General features: G+C 45.3%; 1 protein-coding gene across 9 annotated transcripts in view; it reads left to right on the forward strand.

Annotated features, from left to right (window-relative positions):
- LOC115618947 (AP-1 complex subunit gamma-1-like) overlaps positions 1 to 10,257 on the forward strand; it is a 61,113-nt gene extending 50,856 nt beyond the window's left edge. For 7 of the 9 annotated variants that reach the window (XM_030510923.1, XM_030510928.1, XM_030510920.1 and 4 more), the window contains 8 exons: positions 124 to 251; positions 868 to 972; positions 4,045 to 4,186; positions 4,647 to 4,773; positions 5,218 to 5,313; positions 5,559 to 5,719; positions 7,251 to 7,349; positions 9,817 to 10,257. In XM_030510923.1, the coding sequence (XP_030366783.1) occupies positions 124 to 251; positions 868 to 972; positions 4,045 to 4,186; positions 4,647 to 4,773; positions 5,218 to 5,313; positions 5,559 to 5,719; positions 7,251 to 7,349; positions 9,817 to 9,918 (960 nt within the window). In that variant the 3' untranslated portion in view covers positions 9,919 to 10,257. The remainder of the gene's footprint in view (positions 1 to 123; positions 252 to 867; positions 973 to 4,044; positions 4,187 to 4,646; positions 4,774 to 5,217; positions 5,314 to 5,558; positions 5,720 to 7,250; positions 7,350 to 9,816) is intronic. The other 2 variants (XM_030510922.1, XM_030510926.1) reach the window with 2 other exon arrangements.
- Positions 10,258 to 21,751: the final 11,494 nt, after the last annotated feature.

Raw genomic sequence — 21,751 nt, forward strand, 5'->3', positions numbered from 1 at the left:
CACCAAGTTGCAGAGGAGGTACAACACGGCCATTAAGCAAGAGACAGGTTTTTACAGTATGTCCTGCAAGGCTTGCTGCAAGGCTTCTCTCTGCCTCAGCCTAACCTTTCTGTATTTTTTCAGGTAACAGAGGATGAAGTTCTTGATATTTTAGAAAGTGTCCTGATATCTAATATGTCTGCATCTGTTACACGAGGCTATGCTCTCACTGCCATCATGAAGCTTTCCACAAGGTTCACCTGCACTGTCAAGTGAGTTCTCATTAATGTACTGCACAGGGCTTTGTTGCAAACATGCTGGCATTGATTGTCTTCAGTGGAAGTATTCCTTAGACATGCTCTGCTTCCATGGTTTACAAGAGTCATATTATTTGTTGGCTTTTACAGTCCTCCTTTGCTTGCAGGGTGGAAGACTTCTGCTGATATGTACTGTTTTCTCTGTGGATGTCCTCTACTGTGTAGGGACTTAATCCCTGTTGCTGTTGCTTGAAAACTCCTTTTGGGGAAGAGAAGTCCTTACTTTCAGTGGACTGTCCTTTCCAGTTCCTTTTTTGGGCGATGGAGAGGGAAATGGCCTTATTTCTTATTGATGGCTTCTTGGTGTGGGTAGTTGAGCTTTCTTATGCTATACCTTGTAGTGGTATATTAATCACCTGCTGATGCTGTTGTGAAGGGGCAGTTCAAAAATGGGTGTTGCATAGATAGTCCAGGAAAACAGCAGAGACTACTGCTTTAAATGAGTTAGGCAGGACACCTGTTAAGCAGAGGACATATAGTGTCTTCTGGATGACACATGTTAATCCCTTGCTTATTGCTGCTAATTCCATGGTGTGGTGTGTTCTTTTGTTTCCCCCTTGTCCCCACACAGTCGTGTTAAGAAGGTAGTTTCCGTTTACAGCAGCAGCATTGATGTGGAGCTACAGCAGAGGGCAGTGGAATATAATGCACTTTTCAAGAAATATGATCACATGAGGTAAGTGCTGATGAGTTTGAACAGGATCATTATAATCTACTCTGATCTCCTGTATACCACACTTTGTGCTTTGAGAGCTTTGGTGATTTTAGTAGGTTTATAGAGGAACTAGAATCCCTCCCTCTATAGATGAGTTAGTGAATGCTTTAAGAATTCAGCATATCCTGGGAGATTATTCTGTGCTCAGAGAATTTCTCTGCCAAAAACATTGCCCTGCTTTGAGCTTGAACTTGACTAGTGTTTACTCCTAAGTGTTGAATCTTAAATTTGCTAGCTGAGTGTCTGCAGGTAGCTTTTATCATGCTAGCATTACCACAGTTGTTGAGTTCAGTCTGGTTTTAAAATGTCTTTAGAATAAACATGCCGAGGTCCATTGACCTGTCCTAAACTGTGCTCTGAATGTGAGGCAATTCTACCAATTGTTAATACATTTCAGTTTTTCAGAATAGCTCTTAAATTTACTGTATCTTCTTGTAGTATCTGCTTAAAATTTCAGATTCTGCATGCAAAGGCATACTATTTCACTGCACCACTCAGCATATCTGTTTTACAATTTGTGAGCATATTAATCTCCTTACACCTTATCACTGAGAGGTCCCCATCACTGCTTTGCTCAAGTGATTGTTTCTTTATGAGAAAGTTAAAACCCTGTTTTATTGCAATAACTAAAGCCATAATTCTTTGCAGAATAATAATTAACTACCGTACATAGCAGATTAATGGTTGATACATAGGAGCACCACAGATTTCTCTCTTCAGTGAGGATCATAAGATTGGAGGAGATCTTGTGGGGATTGACTTCATCCACCCTTGAAAACTTTCTATAAGATTCTATTGGATGGAGGAGCATTCATTTTAGAGTTTAGATGAGAGGACAGAGAGAAAATGGATGCCACTCAAATATTGCCTGTGTTTGTAGGGGCCTTCAAGCCTTGTTTCAAAGACTTCACAATCCCTTTTTTCCATAGGTACCATCCTATTCACTGCGTGTAGAACACAACATCCTTGTGATTTCCACTTTTCTCTCCTCCCATGGGATCCATGCAGCAACTCATATTTGTTCTTGGAAACATCATGTTAATGAGCATGGGCATGTGAGCTGCTTAGGGCTTCATCTAAAACCTTACGAGTTGAGAAAAATCTATCATAGAGGCTTTTGATCCAAGTTGACCATTGCAGACAGCAGTGTCTGGTGATCAGCTGGCTTTTGATTACATGGCAGTGTATGTTATTCATAGTTTTGGGAGGTGGTGCACTTAAGAAAAACATGTAACTTCATTTAATTTACAAGTGAGCACCTGTATTTTCCCCCAATATATTCTGGTGTTCATTACAGTGTAAAGGTCAAAGTTTAATAGTTTCTGCTTATTAAGACTTTGTCCATGGTCAAAAATGTGGCCCATAGTTGAGTTTATTGGTACTGGAACACTTTTTTCCAGCCCAAAAGATCTGTAGACAGTGTGGCTTAAGCCTATTACATGCAGTGCTCTGCAGCTTGATCTGCAAGGGTAATGGCCTGCCTTGTATTACAGACAAGTTGTCTCGATACAGATTTTCCTGGTTTTTTGGTTTGATGTCAGGATTCTGGATCCCATGCCTCTTATTTAGTCTCTATCATTTCAGGTGTAGTAGTTTAAGCCCAGCTGGTAACTCAGAACCATGCAGCCACTCGCTCACTCCCCTGCTTCTTCCCTCCCCCCAGCTCTCAGAGGGATGGGGAGGAGAATCGAAAGAATGTAACTCCCACAGGTTGAGATAAGAACAGTCCAATAACTAAGGTACCATACAAAACTACTACTACTACCAACAATAATAATAAGAAAAAGGGAAAAACAAGGGGAGAGAATATAAAACTAAAAGGGGAAAAAGAAAAGAAAACAATGAACATGAGTGATGCACAAAACAATTGCTCACCACCCACCGACGGATACCCAGCCCGACCTGAACAGTGATCTGGGCCTTCTGGGTAACTCCCCCCAGTTTATATACTGGGCATGACGTGCTGTGGTATGGAATACCCCTTTGGCTAGTTTGGGTCGAATCGAAAGAATGTAAATCTCATGGGTTGAGAACAACAGTCCAATAGCTAAGGTACCATGCAAAATTACTACTACTACCACTAATAATAATAAGGGAAAAAACAAGGGGAGAGAACATAAAACTAAAAGGGGAAAAGGAAAAGAAAACAATGAATGCAAGTGATGCACAAATACAATTGCTCACCACCTGCAGACCGATACCCAGCCCGACCTGGGCAGCAATCTGTACCTTCCGCGTAACTTCCCTTAGTTTATATACTGGGCATGACATGCTGTGGTATGGAATATCCCTTTGGCTAGTTTGGGTCAGGTGTCCTGTCTCTGCTTCCTCCCGATGTCCTGTGCCCCTCTTCACTGGCAGAGCATGAAAGACTGACAAGTCTTTGATCGGGGTAAGCATTACTTAGCAACAATTGCAAACATCGGTGTGTTATCAGCATTGTTCTCTGATTAAAGTCAAAAATACAGCACTGCACCAGCTACTAAGAAGGAGAAAAATAATTGTTACAGCTGAACCCATGACAGGAGGGTACTCTTGAGGGCTGAACTTAATGTCTTTGGAAATTTAATTTGTCCACTTGAGAGCATGGTGATTCGCTTGTCCAACTTTGTCATATGTTCTAAGTGGTTCGCCCTTCCTTCTGCCAAAATAAGTCAAATGAGCTGACTCTGACTCAGCTGCATATAAAACAGAGCAGTTGTGTCCCATGTCTGCAGTTAGTCCACCTTTGCTCAATTATTTCATCTTTTTCTTGGGTTTGTTATTGTAGCACCACAATGGAAAGCGTGTCATGTACTGGGGGAAAATGGGAGGCAAGAGGGTTGGTTTGTTTTTCAGCTGTCAACTAATGTATTTGCACTGGCACAGAATGCCACAATTGCTTTTGACCACCTCAAGCTGTCACGGAGTTTTACAGCTCCCATGCTAAAAGGAAAAGGCAGGTTGCCCTGTGTATGTCGCCTCCTGAATGTCTGAGTGTTTGGATTGGGATTCAGGAAGATGGCACAGTGTAACTATGTCAGCTTCTTTCAGGCCAGCCCTGCTTGAGAGAATGCCAGTAATGGAGAAAGTCACCACAAATGGCCCTACTGAGATTGTACAGTCCAACGGAGAGACAGAGTCAGCGGTACTGGAAACCAAACCTCCACCCTCTGGATTGCAGCCTGTTAGCCAGGTAATGGAAACTGATCTCAGATTAGTTTCCACTGCCTATCAGACCACACTACTAACCACTGCCAACAGTAAACTGAGACGGTCTCCCTCCCTCTTCTCTGTCTCTTTGCTTGTTCTGGCCTGGTGATGGCTGCATCATCTCTACTCTAATGGTTCTAGTGTCAAGAACAGGTGTGTGGGAGAGATCACTGTGGGGAGGGCAAGAGCAGGGTGAGGTAAAGCCATATATCTCCCAACCTGTCTCGGTGTGCACAAACTCAGTCTTTCACTATCTCTGTGGTCCCAAGAGCATGGAAACTAGATCTCTTATAGGGCATGGTACCATAGACAAACTAAGAACTTCCCTGGCTGGTCAGCAGCTCTGTTGGTCTTCAATCCAAGAGCAAGTAGAATCCATTACATTTGTAAGGGAAAGCAGCAGGAAGTTGAATATGTAACTATTACATCTACTCTCTTATTAGGCAAACGATTTATTGGACTTGTTGGGGGGAAGTGATCTAACATCTGTAATCCCCACTGCACCTACAAGCAAGCCAGCTTCTGCTGGTGGGGAGCTCCTTGACCTCCTGGGAGACCTCAACCTGACAGGTGAGCAGGCTGCATCTCTTAAAAGTCTGTTCTCAGTCCTGGGGCGGGATGAGCTGGCTTGTTCTTCACTTTCTACCAAATCCTAGACTTAACGCTTATTTTTACCAAGGTCCATAGCAGCATACAGGTGGGAGTCAGGGAATGAAGTCACAGGTTGACTCTGTGATTAGCCGGTGAGACTTGAGCATTTTCACACTCCAGCCTGGGAATGCTGTGAGCCTTTCCAAGGAGGATTGGGAGATGTGAGGAATGAATTCCATCTGAATGCCTTCTAGCTCAAGAGGAGCCAGTCCTTGTTAGTGAAAGCAGAGAAGGGGAGGATGTCAGCACAGATGATTTGTAGAGCTTCATGTAAAGGAATATGATATGCAGCAGTCAGTCTTTGGAGAAGGAGTAATTACTCTTCATGACAGCTAAGTAATAATCCTTCAATGTTTCTTGTAGGTTCTCCAGTATCTGCCCCTGTGCCCCAGATAGCACAGCCTCTGTTCCTGCTTGATGGACTTCCATCGCAGCCTCTCTTCAGTGATATTGCTGCAGGTTAGGGACATGTAAATCCTTAGCCTAAGGTGCTACAGCAGCCAACTAGAAGAATAAACAAGGGGTAGTAAAAAAAGGGGGGATTTGAAAGTAAAGTGTGGCACAGACTGGAGCAGGAGGAGGGGGTGTGTTTAATCTTCAGAAGAGTTCATGTCTGGGGTAAAGTAAATGCACTCTATGATGTTGAGAATTATCTTCAGATTCTGGAGATTCATGGATTTTCCATGCTGGTTTGTTTTCTACAGGAATCCCCTCAATTACTGCATACAACAAGAACGGGCTGAAGATTGACTTCACCTTTGAGAGGTCAAACACCAACCCTAGTGTCACTGTAATCACAATACAGGCCTCCAACAGCACAGAGCTGGATATGACAGATTTTGTTTTCCAAGCTGCAGTACCAAAGGTAGAGCCACTTAGGGCAACTACAGGGATAGGTTGAGGGCCAGCTGCAAATACTTCCTGATGGGTGCTTTCATGTAGACAGAAATTGGCAAGGTAAACAAGGATAAAAGCTGTTAATAGGTTCTCCTAGTGCTCAGTTTGGTCATCTCTAGTCTGAAAGTAAATGTTATATATGCAGTAGAACACTGATTCCTATCAGATTGGGCTACTTCAGCTTGGACAAAATCTTGTTTTAAAATCACCACTTCCTAGGAAAGTTGCTAAACCACATGCAGAAAAATGTTAGGTCAAAATAAAAGTGAAGGCACTAATCTTTCCCTTTATTCTTAGTTTCTAAGAAATATACCATGCTCTTTGCAGTTCTAAATACTTGAAAAAAAATCCTTCGAAGCCCTTAGTTGCTTATAAAAGTTTAAATGAGTCCCTCCATGGTGATCAGTGATGGTCCTCCTTTAAGCAGTCAATCGTCTCCCCTTGCACTTGGCTGCAGCACAAAATATGGGAGACAGATATTGACTAGTTCATAGTAGAGCAGACCATTTAAGCAGGGTGTTATTAGACTGTTCTTCAAGTTTGGGAAAATAGATTCACTTCTGGGAGATTCACCTCTAGGAGTTGGTAATGCTCTAATTGGGGTTGGTTTCATACCTGCCATAGGAGGGAATTAAGGAAAGAATGGGCCTCGTGAAGTTGCAAATGTGCTGAGCAGTTTTGACTGTCGTGGTTGACCCTCCTGGTTGACCATGCAGCTGCTTGCTCCCTCCCGGTGGGGAGGAGAATCAAAAGAATGTAACTCCCACGGGTTGAGATAAAAACAGTCCAGTAACTAAGGTATAATACAAAACCACTACTGCTACCACCAATAATAATAATGATAAGGGAAATAATGAGGGGAGAGAATACGATTGCTCACCACCCGCCGACCGATACCCAGCCCAACCCGAGCAGTGATCTGGCCCTTCCGGGTAACTCCCTCCGGTTTATATACTGGGCATGACGTGCCATGGTATGGAATACCCCTTTGGCTAGTTTGGGTCAGGTGTCCTGTCTCTGCTTCCTCCCGGCTTCCCGTGCCCCTCCACTGGCAGAGCATGAGAGACTGAAAAGTCCTTGACTGGGGTAAGCATTACTTAGCAACAACTAAAACATCGGTGTGTTATCAGCATTGTTCTCAGGCTAAAGTCAAAACACAGCACTGCACCGGCTACTAAGAAGGAGAAAAATAACTGTTACAGCTGAACCCAGGACACTGTTCCTCTGTGTGTGACACTGGAAACAATGCATCATTGCTATTTTGGTACACTACAGCAAGCCCTCACCCTGTAGTATTTGTGCTACCTGAATCTTATTTATGTAGAAAGCAGGTGGACCAATGCATGTTTTGTTATTTACGGGTAGGGAATTGGAAGAACTGATTATTCAGAGCTGGGAACTGAACTCTTAATTTTTCCTTGCTTTCACTCAATGCAAACAAATCACTTTATGTTCTTATGTGATTAAGCGTGAAATTGTTTTCTCTGCCCTTTCTTCAGACATTCCAGCTGCAGCTCCTGTCTCCCAGCAGCAGTGTCATCCCTGCATTTAACTCTGGGACCATCACACAGGTCATTAAAGTCCTAAATCCACAAAAGGTGAGTGATTCCAAGAACAGTTATTAAAGATATTGTCTTGGAATTGGGCATTTAGTGGCAGTCAGTTAGGGATGCATCTCTGAGAGGTAGGGGGTGATGGTAGTGAATGATGTGTTTTTAATGGCATTCATCTTGGTTAGGTTTAGGAAAAAGTTATGAAAAAGACAAGAGGTGCTGGGCACAGGTTTGGCCTTCTATTGGGTTATACTGCTAAAACAGATTCACAACTTTGCTAGCTTCTTGAATTCATGAATGTCTTTTGCATTGGAATGGTGGTTAAACAAGTTTTTAGATGGCCTTTCTAAAGGAGCTCAACCTGGTGTTTGTATGTGATGTCTGAAAGGCAAGCATCTTGCCATAGAAATACGTTCAACATTCATTCTTGCTGTCTGCAGCAGTGTTACTTGAAATGTTTAATCCGTAATCTTAACAAAATTGTCTGTTTCTCCAGTGGTGTTACTTGTTTTTAATGTGATTAGTGTATTTTTAAACAGCAGATAGAATCTTTAGGTGTGATTTAATCATAATTCCATTTGTTTTACAGCCTTCATAGATGGGCTTCAAGACTGGGATACAACAGACTTGAGGGGAGTGTGGGGGGTGGCCCACATGTCCTCCTTAAGAGGCTTTGCAAGTATTCAGATAGCATCAGAAAGAAAAATAAAATTGTGATCACTTATTTCTTGCTTTGTGGGAAACCCTTAAGATTTTCAATATCTTTAAGAGCTTAAAACATCTTAAGATTTTCTCAGGTGTAAATGCTTATGTTCTGTTGCAGATGTTAAGTGTTGCTGCTAGGCTGATGTGCAGATCAGAAAAATTCTCAAATCTCAGCCTAAGATTTCACTGAAATGGCTGGTTTTTAGTGCATAGCTTTTGTGGTTTCCATGCATCTCCCCTTATCTCTGTGTAGGGTGTTCCCCTCTGCCTAAAGGCACAAGACTATTCTCTTTGTCTTTTATACAACTGATAAGAATTTCTCTGTGGTGCTGTAGAGCACCTTTCAAAGATCACCTTGAAAGTTATTTTCTGAACTTGGGAGGGTTTAGGAGCTTTCCTGTAGGGTGGTGGAAGTCACAGTATATCCACCTCGGGTGGGACCCACAAGATCAAGTACCCCCAGATAATGGGGTGCTTTCTTGTTGGAACACCAGAACTCGTATGAACACTTCAGAATACAGAGGTGCAAAATGGTATTTTCCTACCCTCTTCTCTTGCCCACTCTTTTCTAACTCTTCCACTTCAGGCACATGTGCATCTCTTACTGTCTTTTCAATTACTACTGCCTGAAAGTACAGCTTCGCAAGAGCCCTCTCCATGAGATAGTGTATTTACCTGGAATACTCCAAAGGAGGCAACTTTGGAATGTTGCTTTGCTACTTAGGAGGTAGCTGTCAGTATTGTAAAAAAAAAAAAAAAAAAAAGTCTGTTCACCTGGACATGGGCTGTTATTATGCTGGATCAAAACTGATGGCCAGTTTCCCAAAACAACACTAAATATAGCAAAAACTGCCACTGATCATATTGATCTATCAGTGATAAGGCATAGTTTCTTTATCCTGAGGCTGGTTGGAGCAGTCATTGTCCTCCTTTCCTCCCTCTGCTGTCCCTTTTTCATATTTCCCTGTAGGTACAGGGAAAAGAGCCAGAAATAGCGAACTTTTTGCTTTTAGGGGTTTTGGGAAACAGGTTTTTTTGAGAGTGAGGAGAATAGGGAGCTTGGCTGGAGCATGCTGTGCTCTAGCTATTATTAAGGGCCACCTAGTATCTGGATGACAACCAAATGACAGTGTAAAACAACTTCTGAGCTATTCCATCATTAAACAGCAGGAGGAAATATTCCTAGAGACTCTGTTTCCAGTCTTTCTTAGGTTATTTCCTTCACAGTGCTATGGAGCAATACTTGAGGTTCCCAGACCACTGTTTTGAATGAACAGCTAGTATGGGAAATGACACCTCTCCCTGAAAGCCTGAGTGCAGAGCAACAGAGTCTGGATCTGCCTCCTGCTTTCTTCCATTGTTAACTGGGATTTTAAGGCAGCTATTTTTGTATTTAAGGATTTCAGTGCTTGTGAGAACAGGGCCAGTGCAGAGAGAGATGTGGGTAGGAGCTGTGCTATAGCTTTTATGAGAGTTTGTACCTATCTGAGAACTACAGTGACCAATCAACGTCCTGTCTGATTAAGCATTAATCTGCAGTGTCATAGCTTATCCTGCACATCTTTCCAGCAAGCTCTTGTGGTGAGGAAAGGCCCATGTTTTGTATTCATGGGGTAAGGGAGGGGAGCTGGACATAGGGGGATTCACTGACTTTTAATGAAGACCTGAATTTGTTTTGTGTGTTTTGGTTTGGTTTTGGTTTGGTGTGTTGTTTTTTTTGTTTGTTTGTTTTGTTTGGTTTTTGGGTGGTTTTTTTGGTTTTTTTTTTTGTTTGTTTGTTTGTTTGTTTTCCCCTTTTCTCTTGTAGCAACAACTACGTATGCGGATCAAGTTGACATATAATCACAAGGGCTCAGCGGTGCAAGATCTAGCAGAAGTCAACAACTTCCCCCCTCAGTCTTGGCAGTGAGGCTCTGGCACCATTCTTATTCTCACCCCACCCAATCAAAAGAACTCTGGGAAGAAGATTGTGATCCTTGGCAATCCCCCAAACTGCACCATGGGCATGGGGAACAGATGAGACCAGCTGATGAGGAGGAATTTTCCTGAAGTGATTACTGACTTTGAAGCATATCTGTTAAGACTAATCTCCTTTCCTCTGCTGATGAGGCTGGCAGCTTGTGGAGGCTACTGTGCATTCCCTCACACATGCATTCACAGCCAGAAGCAACATTCCCTTCTCCCCTTCCTCATCTCTGCCCCCTGCAAAGAAACACAGCCTGGTTGGAAGAGAAGTCTGGAATTTCTAGCAGGGAAACTTTCTTCTCTCTGCAGCAAGTGAACAGCTGCCCCTTCTTTCTGCTGTCTCTTTCCCCTGGGGTGGGCAAGGTGTGTTGTCCTTTGTTACTAGCTGGATTCCTTCAGGCACTTTCATCTGGGGCTCAGATTGGGGACTTGGGGAACATTGGGATGCCCTGCCTCTTTCTTCTTGTATCCCCTATGTCTGAAGGGGCTGGGGACTGCTTATGGCCTATTCAATGCATACACCCACCTCTTAGTTATGTGATACATACCAAGAGCAAGTTAGGCATTGGGAGTTCATCTGCAGACCTAGAACAGTGCAGGAAAAGAGGTGTTGGTGAGAGTTGATAAAATTGCTTTGGTGCTGTACTTGGAAATGAAGACCTTACACCTGAATTTTCTTTCTTTACATCAATAGCTACAGCCATGCAGATTCACAGACAAGCATCCCCAAAAAGCGTGGTGATGTATGAGAGATGTAGAGATCCAAGGAGCAGCTGGTTTTCTACCAAAGATGGTTTCAAAGCCTTTTTAACCCATTAGTTGCAGTTTATGGGTAGAAAAGACATTCAATTTTGTAGATCAGTCTTTGAGCAAGGGCTCTGTTCCTGCTGGGAGACTCATCAGAGACTATGCTACAAAGTTGTTCTTCCCAGTTATTCCAGACCTTCTCCCCAATTTAATTTCCAGAGCCTGTTGTAGACCCCCTGGATTCCATTTGAGTTACTTCTGACTGGGGTATTTGTGTTGTATCTGTAATATTGGCACTGAAATAAAGACCATGCGGTTTAAAGAGACCTTTTCCCATTTTGTTACTTAATTGATCCTTGTAGTTTGCTTCTTGTTCCCCTTTCAGAGAAACGTGCTAGTTCAGGTTCAGACTGAAAGTCACTAAACTGTATTTTTGAATGGAAGCCAGTCGTTGGAGTATTTGGATCCAAAGATGTAAGGTCCACTACTCTTCCAAGCTTACAGAAAGCTGAGTTCAGTTCTGCTTCCTAGGGCAAACTGTTATTGAGGTAGTACAGCTCTGGAGGTGATGTATAGGACATAAAGCATGGTGTGACAAAACTGTTCAGATGTTGAGCCCTTTTCAGGGAGGAAGAGGGGAGGATATATCTTGGATCTTCATCCATGAGTGTGCTGGCAAGCTGAAGGTACTCCACCTTCCAACCCAGTGCTTGCTCAAAAGAAATGGCACATCTGCTTTATTTCTGTTCTAGGGCTTTTCAGATGGTGAACATTCAGTGCTCTGATGGCAAGCTTAGACACAGCTTTTTGCCTCTGCAAAAGTGCTAACACTAGGCTCCAGTCCTTGCCAAAACCACTGCAAGAGTGGTGCACAGTGTATTTGGAAAATTGAAGACCTCTTCTGCCCTTGAATTGGGAACAGGAGGCCACTAAAGGTTGTTCAGTCTGGTTTTAACTGCATTAAATAATATCACATAGGGCTGACTGTCACTGGCTTAAGTGCTGGTCTGTGTAGTGGAGTAAGTTTAGCTTTTCTTGGAGAGCATTTTTTGCTGCCTTACTGATTAAACAGGTTTGGGCCTTTGGATTAGCAAAGAGCTTTATTGTTCTACTGGAACTGGCATCAGCACAGGGCTATAAAATCGAGAAGAATTATGTATGAGTTCCTTAAAAGTAATTCTGGGCTGTGGTAGGGTCATGCCTTGGCTATCAGTGGTGAGAAGCATAATGAAGCAGTCAGTCTTGCAGAAAATTGCTGAAGTAAAGTCCATTTGTAGGTGCTGAGCATTTTCTGTTGTTGTTTTCACTGCAGTTGTGTCTCTTCACCCCACTGGTTCAAACTCCATAGTATTGGAGGCTGAGCATGTTAAATCTAGACTCTAGTGAGCTCTGAGGGTGTCCCAGGTACAAAGCTAAATGGAAAGTCTTTAACTTAGTTCCTGAACTCCCCATAAGTTCTTCCATTCTCCTCACAGAATTGTACATGGTCCCTTGTACCAAAAGCTGGTGCACCTCCATATCCATTGGTTTTGCTGAGGAAGAGCACTTGTGCAGATTAGATGGGGAGAAGGAAGTAAATGGTCTCTCACCATTTGTCTCAACAAATGGCCTGTTTGTTGCAGCATAGTTGGGAACAGCTTACCTTGTCCCTCTTGTTGCACTTGTTTTCCATCCCCTAGAGCAGCTGGGGCTTCTTGTTGGTCTCTGCCTGGTAAGCGTGTAAATTCCTGCTATGTTCTTGGCTCCTTCAGCCCCCCTCACAGTGTTTGTGTTCAGGGAAATGGGTGCTGTCCCCAGTGTTTCTGAGTGGAGCTGGAGGAGGCAGTGCATGTACCTGAAATGCATTTTGCTTGAAGCCATCCGTTGGCTATGAAGTACTCCTTTGTAGCAGCTGAACATTCCTATAGTCCTGAGCTTTTTCTATTTCCCACTAAGGACCAGGTGCTAACTTTACATGGGCAGGCAGGTGGGTGGGTTTCACACATTCCCCTGTCTGCAGTACCAGATACCATTGCTTGCTCCTTGACCCCTAAATGCATCTCAAGCTCTGTGCTGCTGCTTTGTTTTCTCACTGGGGGGTACTTGTGTGTTAATGTCTGAGGCACTCTGAGGATAGATAGGGTGAGTCTTTTTTCCACTAGTTGAATGCAACAGTTCTTACAGGTCTGGTCAACATTTTCCTTGCTTCAGCATAAGGAGAATGTAAAGGGAGCAAGATACAGACTTCATGGCTAATCTTACTCATATCTGCATTGGAAATTTTGGAGCTGGGAGAGATTGAATGTCTGGGTTTTTTCAAGTGAATGTATTTTGAGTCAAAAAATGACAGAGAGAATAATGGCCATAATGGGCCTGAAGGGGGAAGGAGACATGGGAAGGTCCTAAGATTGAACTTTGTCCAGGTTTTGATGGGGCAAAATATGGCCTTGAATAACCTTTTGAAGCAATAGCAGTGAGGGGACTGCCACTTATACAGTACCTTGGGTTTGTAATGCAGAAGATGCTGAAACAGCTGGAAAAGGTGACTTTGCACCTTCTCTAAGGCTGGGACTAGCTGCAAGATTGAGCAGCAAAGATGGCTTGCTGATGTGCTTTCTGTGTTCATTTTCTACTTGGGGGCTGTGAGGGAAGGGGCTGCTGGACTGCTTCCCTCTGAACTTTTACCCTTCTGTATATTCCCTTTTCTTTCCTGATGTAATTTACATTGAGCCCCATCCCACCTTTTAGACAGTATGGGGGGGGGGGGAAGGCAAACTAAACAAAAAAACCCTCAGCAATTTGACTAATAAAATGAGTCAATATTGAATGATTTAAAACTGTGTCTTGTTGCTTTTTGCAAGTGCAGTGGGATAGGACTTACTGATTCTTAATGTTTGGCCATGACAGATGATGCAAAATAATGACAGAATTTGAAAAACTTTCCAGGAAATTTTGAAAAGCAAAATGAGTAGACAATTACAGAACACTTGAGCAGTTTATGTGAACTACCACCCTCAAGGAGAGATGGTCCATCCCTAGCAGCAATACTTGTTAGGTGCTAGAAGGGTGTGATGAGATCTGAGTGGGAGAAATGTTTTCGCCTGGCCTTTGCAGCCTGCCCTTGGAGCTGGTTACAATTCCCATGCTGCTTAAAAAGCCCTGTTCCATACTCCACATGCTCCTGGGACAAGGCCTGTTGTAACCTCACTATCTGTCAAGCAGTACATGTGCCTGCTGAACGGTTCCTCCCTGTGTTTTCTTGTCACAGTCACATTGTATTAGATAACTTTTCCTCTGTTTTCTAACACATAACTGCACTTCTCTCTGCCAGGTACCATCTCTGTATTGCCACGTATTCTTCCTTATGGAAATTCTCTTAAAGCAAAGTAGTTACAGAACTCCAAAGCTGCAGCCAGATGTGCATTGTAATCAGACCTTTCTGTAGGGAAAACTCAATGGAAACTTGATTTATGTTTAAAGTCATCTCATCTTGTGTGTATCATCTGGAAGTGTTAAGAACCAGGTGGCCTTTCCTGGGACTGCCTTGGTTTAATGGCATGAATGAACACAGATTGCTGGGGAGCACTTTTAACCTTGTTGCTAAGACAGGTTGTCTGTCAGTTCCTTGTTTTTAAATAAAGAGCCCTCCAGATACTGGGGAATTCAGAAATGGCATCAGGAGCTGCCAGTCTGCATGGCAGCGAGGTCAGTTGTCGGCCCTGGTTCTGGAGCAGGACAGGCTGCTGGGAACTTCTCTTGGTGTTCCTCTTGTGCCATCCTGGCAGCACTGTGCACATTGTATGTCCAGTAGTGGATCCGCAATGCTGCACAGCAAAACACTCAGGGGGAAAGGCTATAGCCGTTTAAAGGAAACATGTAATAGAACTGAAAGTGGTGCAGTAATAATTGGAAAGTATGGCTGGACTATAGTGCTGAGGTGAGATCAGGAACTGGTGCAGCAAGAAAGAAATGTGATGATGACAGGCTGCAGCATGTTTAAGTTTGGACCCATTGGTGATTATGGGGAAGGCAAGAGGCTTGTTTTGGTTTTGATGTGCTTGATCCTGTTCAGGCTGTCTTAAAGCACTGATAAAATTCTGGTAATCTGCACAGTGATGATCGTTATTAACAGACAGTAGTTGGGTAGCCTGAGCTAACGTGAGGGACCTGCACAGCGCTGGGAGGATGCCGTGTGACTTCAGCCTTGGGAGACTGATGGCGACGGACACTTGGGAGGTAAGCGAAGGAAATCCTTGGTTTGTACGGGTCAGCTGTTTCCCTTTCCGCAGCCGGTTCCTGAGAAGCAGCGGTGTAACCTGCACTACCGCACTCCCATGTGCTCGCCGCCCGGGAAGCTCTGGTCGCTGTCCCGGCGCTGTTCCCCCCAGGGGAGGCGGAAGTCTGGGTGGAGCGGAGCCGCCGCCGCTGCCCGGAGTCTCGCTGGCTGGCTGGCGATGGGGGAGGCCGCGCCGGGGGCCGAGGGAGGATGAGGCGGCGGGGCCGGCCTTGGCCCCGCGGCAGCATCTGGGTGTTGAAGGTGAGGTGAGGCCGCGCGGGGCCTCCCGACCGCTCCCTACACCCCGGCCAGGCGGGGGACGAGTCGTCGCGGCGGGGCTGCCTCGAGTGCTCGGCGCTGTGCTTGGGCACTGCCCGCCTCGACCTTGGCGGGATGGCCGGGCGGGGCCGGGGTCTTCTCGGCCCGGTGCTCTGGCCGGCCGGTGCCCGTGGAGCTGCCGCCGGCTCACGACTCGCGGTCCTGAGAGGGGCTCCAGACGGCGCGGCAGCCTGGGCGAGCGGGATGGGGCTCTGCGGGCCCGGCCGCCCCCTCGGCCTATGCGGAGGGGCTGCTGGTGGGGCAGGGCCGGTCAGCCGCGGTCGTCGGGGGAAACGGGCGCCGGCTCGGAGGCAGCCGCTGACGCTGCTGTTTCGTTGCCTTGCAGAGTAAACGTGAAGCGCTAGGGGAGCAGGAGCTACTTAAACAGGAGTCAGATTGGCTCCCGTGAGAGGGACTGGCTGAAAGAGGATGTCGGATGAGACTGCGTGTACTTTTACGGAAGAGATTCTGCAGCTGCAGTTTCTTCAGACTTGCGCCTGGTCCTCTGTACGGTGGAGACCCCAGCGTCCGAGATATGCGATGGAGAAGGGAAGAAAAACCTCTTTTTGCAACTTCATGGAGACCTTGTCAGGTGAGGGCTGAGAAGTGATAAATCTGCTTGAGAAACATTGGCTTTAGTCTGGCGGGGCTCTGTTCACTGTGTGTCTGCATAGGGAGCAGTTGGATGCGGCCTTGAGTAACACAGATCATAACACTGAAGTGGTGGTGTGCCTTCTGCACATCTGATTGGGCCATAGGTGTGTTAGCTGGGAGGGTTTGTCTGGTGCTCCAACCAGTAATATGTCCTCCTTCTGTAAGTAGAGGATTCTGTTCATGTACTCCTTTGCTATGTTCTGTGTTACGGACATTTTAGCATGCAGAAAAATTAAGCAATTGAAGAGGCTGTAAACAGTTATTCTGAGTCAGTGAAACATATAAGGTGCTTTCACAGTTACGTCATGTAACATTTACGTGTTTTGGGGTGGAAAAGGAAACTGGAGGATTGGTGCAGCTCTTTAGTAATATCTGGTTCCTGGAACAACACTGCTGTGGCAGTCAGTAGGATACCGCTTTTGATGCCATAATACTGTTTTCTTAGAAGCTTGGGTCTGGTCTTTCAGCTTGGTGAATTCCAAGCAATTTTTTCTGTTGTCTTGGGTTCAGCTGTAACAGTTATTTTTCTCCTTCTTAGTAGCTGGTGCAGTGCTGTGTTTTTGACTTTGGTCTGAGAACAATGCTGATAACACACCAATGTTTTAGTTGTTGCTAAATAATGCTTACCCTGATCAAGGACTTTTCCATCTCTCATGCTCTGCCAGTGAGGAGAGGCACAAGGAGCCAGCAGGGAGCAGAGACAGGACACCTGACCCAAATGAGCCAAAGGGGTATTCCATACCACAGCACGTCATGCCCAGTATATAAACCAGGAGGAGTTACCTGGAAGGCGAGATCACTGCTCAGGTTGGACTGGGCATCGGTTGGCGGGTGGTGAGCAATTCTGTTGTGCATCACTTGTGTTTATTGGTTTTTGTTTTCCTTTTCCCCTTTTAGTTTTATATTCTCTCCCCTTGTTATTTCCCTTATTATTACTGGTGGTAGCAGTAGTATTTTGTATTATACCTCAGTTACTGGACTGTTCTTATCTCAACCCATGGGAGTTACATTCTTTTGATTCCCCTCCCCATCCCTCCGGGAGCAGGGGGGGAAGAAGGGGGGGAGAGTGAGTAAGCGGCTGCATGGTTCCGAGTTACCAGCTGGGCTTAAACCACAACAGTTCTTATTGGCACCCAGCATGGGGCTTGAAGGGTTGAGATAACAACAGATCTGACCAGAGTGTGTCTAATCATATTTGTGATAAGCATTCATTGTTTCAGATTAATAGTCACTCGTCCCAATGTTGATTTATTGGCTCTCAGAGTTGTTGCGCTTGGTCTCAGAGTTTCAGCATGTTGTACCTTACTTACAGCCAGTATTTGCTGTTTTAGTGTGTATCGGCTTTGGGACCTGGGCTAAAGTTCTCGTTTTGCTGGACTTTATGGTAATGACTTGTAATACAATAGACTCATTGATCATGAAACTGCTCTGGTATGTGTTCTCAGTGTGGTTATCAACTCTATACTTTGGGAGGCATGTAATGGGAATTATTAACAATTACACATCTACTTTTTTCCCCTTGGAGGATCAACCTATGAAGGAGACATCCCCTCACACCCTCCGCTCCCCCACCAGGCTATTTATAGCAGCATTTGAGATTTCTAAAGGTTTTGAATATTCTTTGGATACCCTTGAAACCTGCCTGCTTCTTTTGCTGGGAGTCAGCATGTTGCCAAAAATACTGCATGCGTTTTACCCATGGCCATACCACCCTGAGAACACCCGATTTCCTCTGATCTCAGAAGCTAAGCAGGGTCAGCCTTGGGTCTTGTCTAAAGGTTAAACAAATATCAAAGAATACCACCAAGAGATCTTCCCCGAGGCTGGACAGTCATGAGTGGCAGGGTGTGTGGGACAGTATGGGCAAGCTCCTAGACCGGTTGGCCCCTCCACTGCTTTGGAAATTCACCCCGAACAAGTGCGAAATCCAGAAAAACTAGTAAAACACTTAAGCAAGGTGTGCTGTCGTCCTGGTAATACCAGAGAGTGACAACTTGCTGCAACGTGCTGGGGTTTCGCCTACACGTAGAGAGCCCTGTTCTGTAAGGAGCAGGAAAAAGATGTCTCTGGATCTGATGGGAAGGCAACAGACAGCGCAGCTACTCAAACCCCAAGCACAGCAGCTACTCATACCCTGATAACAGACCCTGCAGCCGCTCCAACCCCAGTGAAAGACACTGCAGCTAAACCAAGGGGCCAATCCGTGCCAATATCAGTTGCCCCTTATAAGCAAGAGGAAAAGCAAATGAGCCATGGAGAGCAACTCATGTAGTGACGGAAGATGAAGACCTAGTGCACATACTAGAGGGGATGACATCTGAACTAGAGGAATTAGCACAGCAATCAGAGGAAGAGGTAACTTCTCGATCCCTAACCTTGAGTGAGCTGTGGAATATGCGAAAAGATTTCAGCCGTCTTCCAGGGGAGCACATCGTCACCTGGTTGCTCCGATGCTGGGACAATGGGGCCAGCGGTCACGAACTAGAAGGTAGGGAAGCCAAGCAGCTGGGGTCCCTTGCTAGGGAAGGGGGGATTGACGAAGCGATCGTGAAAGAGAAATGAGACTTCAGCCTCTGGAGGTGGCTCTTGACAGCTGTGAAGGAAAGCATTCCCTACAAGGATGATGTTACGTGTCGCTGTGAGAGACTGAACTGATATCAGGCTCCACCGTCCATTGTCTCGAAGATTGGTATGAGGAGCTGAGATGGGATTCCACCATCCATTGCCTGAGAGATGGGTGGGAGGAGCTGAGATAAGACTCTTCCGTTCATTGGTGCGAGGAATTGCTGCCCACTATCTTAAGAATTGCTACAGACCATGCAGTTGAAGAGCTGGCTGCAAGACCAGTGAAACTGGTCCATCAGGAACCTGCAGTACATGACATTAAGAACAGAGGTACTCCCCCCAACTCGATAAAAGGGGGAAAAGGTAATCACCATGGGGACATCCATCTCCGACTACTACAGACGCTTGGGGACACTCTGATGCCAACTACAGATCCTGGAGGGCTCCCACTAGTGAGGATGATGACTACAGACCTCTGGGACACCGCTGGATACACGGTGGTGACTATCTCTCTGCACCCTGTATTCTTGCTTAGTTTCCATCTTTTTCCTGATCTGTCCTATCACTATCTTTTTTTATAATAATTTCCTTTTTTATAATAATTATCTTTTTGTATTAAACAAACTGATCGATTGCAGTACTTGACCTCACTTGCATCTTAATTTCACTCTTGGGATCATGAACAAAACAGATCTGACACTGGGGTTTTCTCCAGTCGGACCCTGACAGTCACCAAGGCAAGTGGACCACGATAGAGAAAGGCCTCCAGTACCTGAGGGAATCAGCCATTCTAGACGTGATCTGTTATAAGTCAGATGCCGGGAATGCGCTCGTAGATCCAGATGAAGTTGAACGTACACAACTCATGTAGTGGTAATTTACATGGAGTGCACCATCATCATATGCCCACTCATCGACACTGATGAGCTGGAGGGAAGCAGCAGCACCAACAGTGGATGAAGTGAGTCATCAGCTCTGGGAGTTTGAAGACAGTCTCACCTCTTCCATCATTTCAGCTGTGGAAAAACTGTCCCAGGAGTTCAAGCAACTGAGAGATGATCTATCCAGCTCAACACGTGTACCAACCTGCATCTCAGCTATTAACAGAAGGTGCCCTACTGCCCCAGAGGGAAGATATAGGAGGTACATGCCATGGGCCCACCCTATGGTTTTACCTGCAGGGTCATGGAGAAGACATGAGAAAGTGGGATGGAAAACCTACCTCAGTTCTGGAGGAACAGGTGCGTGAATTGAAAAGGAAAAAAACGGTCAAGGATGATCCTCCCATGAAAGTTGCTGCTTCATTCTCTGGTGAGCAGCTTCCCAGATGGAGTGGAAGAACTGATTTTACTCCAACGGATAAGGAATTCTAATCTCTTTCTACAAGACCTAAGGAGAGAATCTTATGATCACTATTAGAGGAGCCCTGCCTCCAGCCAGGTGGAGGAGAGGGACAGTCGGGTTTACTGGACTGTGTGGATCAGATGGCCTGGCACATCAGTCCCACAGAAGTATAAGGCTCCAGAAGATAAGAGTGCACAGTGTACCCTGATGCCATCAAGGGGTGGAACCCATTTGTATTTCTGGAGTGAGAGGAGGATCCCAAGAGTCAACTGTACTGGAGGCTGAAATCAGCCTGACTGGGAGGAAGTGGCAAAAGCACCCTATTGTGACTGGTCCAGAGGCTCCATGCATCCTTGGCATAGACTATCTCAGGAGAGGGTACTTCAAAGACCCAAAAGGGTGTCGATGGGCTTTTGGTATCGCTGCCTTGGAGACAGAGGAAATGAAGCAGCTGTCCACCTTGCCTGGTCTCTCAGAGGATCCTTCTGTTGTGGGGTTGCTGAGGGTCCAAGAACAACAAGTGCCAGTCACGACCACAACAGTGCACCAGCAGCAATATCGCACCAACCGAGACTCCCTGATTCCCATCCATAAGCTGATCTGTAGACTGTAGAGCCAAGGAGCGATCAGCAGGACCCGCTCATCCTTCAATAGCCCCATATGGCCAGTGCAAAAGTCTAATGGAGAGTGGAGACTAACAGTAGACTATCGTGGCCTGAATGAAGTCACACCACCATTGAGTGCTGCTGTACCAGACATGGTAGAACTTCAATATGAACTGGGGTCAAAGGCAGCCAAGTGGTATGCCACAATTGATATTGCCAATGCATTTTTCTCAATCCCTTTGGCAGCAGAGTGCAGGCCACAGTTTGCTTTCACTTGGAGGGGTGTCCAGTATGCTTGGAATTGAATATCACATCCCCTGTCATACACCAGCATCTGGGAAAATCGAACAGTACCATGGGCTGTTAACAACTACACTGTTCTTATTTGTTACAGCTGTGCTGCTATTTGTACTCACAGCTGAGAATGAAGAACAAATGGAAAGGAAATGCTGATGTCCCCTTTTTCTTTAGAAAAGCCATGTCAAGTGGAACAATTAGATTGTATCCTGCTCTTTGGAGTCTATAATGTATGCAAAGGAAAGACCCAGTTGCACAGGTGGGCAGAGTGCTTGGTAATCCTCTGTGTTATGTGCCTTGTTATGTCCTCTGTGGAAGACAGCCACACTGGGAAGAATGCACATCTTGCCTCTGCTTGGAGGGAAGGTAAGGCTTTTTTGGTTCGCTTCCTGTGGCTTAGAAAGGAAGAAGATATTGTAATGATGGGTATTGCCTATAAGAGTTTAATCTAGGCTTTTGTTACAAATTATTTCACGAACATGTGCAGAGAGTTGTACAGTCCTTTTCTACATGCTTTGCTTAGGTGGTAGTCTTAAGGCTACTCAAAGGAAGAGACTGGTTCTGCTTTCATGTTAGTAGCCAGTGTTGTGAATGGGCGTTCTGGAAATGATTACTTCTTGGATCTATTTCAGCAGAAAGATATTAAGAAGGATTTACTTCTGTGTTTCTCTCCAGTAACTCTACAGCTGTGTTTTCAGCAAAATGTAATGTTACTGGTAGTCAGTAGTACCTCACCCTAGACCTCAGATCCATTGTAATTGCTGGAGCTCGTGCAGACTGTTTTGGTTTCAGTTCTCCCTTTGCAGGTGGAAGAGATGAAATGTTGGCAGTACACACAGGCTTTCATGTCTGCTGGAGCACAGGCTCAAACATACCACGTTTCCTTTGAGATGCTGGCAGAGTACCAGCGGTGGCACCAGCAGGCATCCATGGTGAAGCCTTGACGAGGTCTGGGAGGTGGGTGCAGGGGTAAGAAGGTGTCATGGTTTAAG

The sequence above is a fragment of the Strigops habroptila genome, chromosome W (assembly GCF_004027225.2).
Source record: "Strigops habroptila isolate Jane chromosome W, bStrHab1.2.pri, whole genome shotgun sequence".
In the NCBI taxonomy this organism is placed as follows: Eukaryota; Metazoa; Chordata; class Aves; order Psittaciformes; family Psittacidae; genus Strigops; species Strigops habroptila.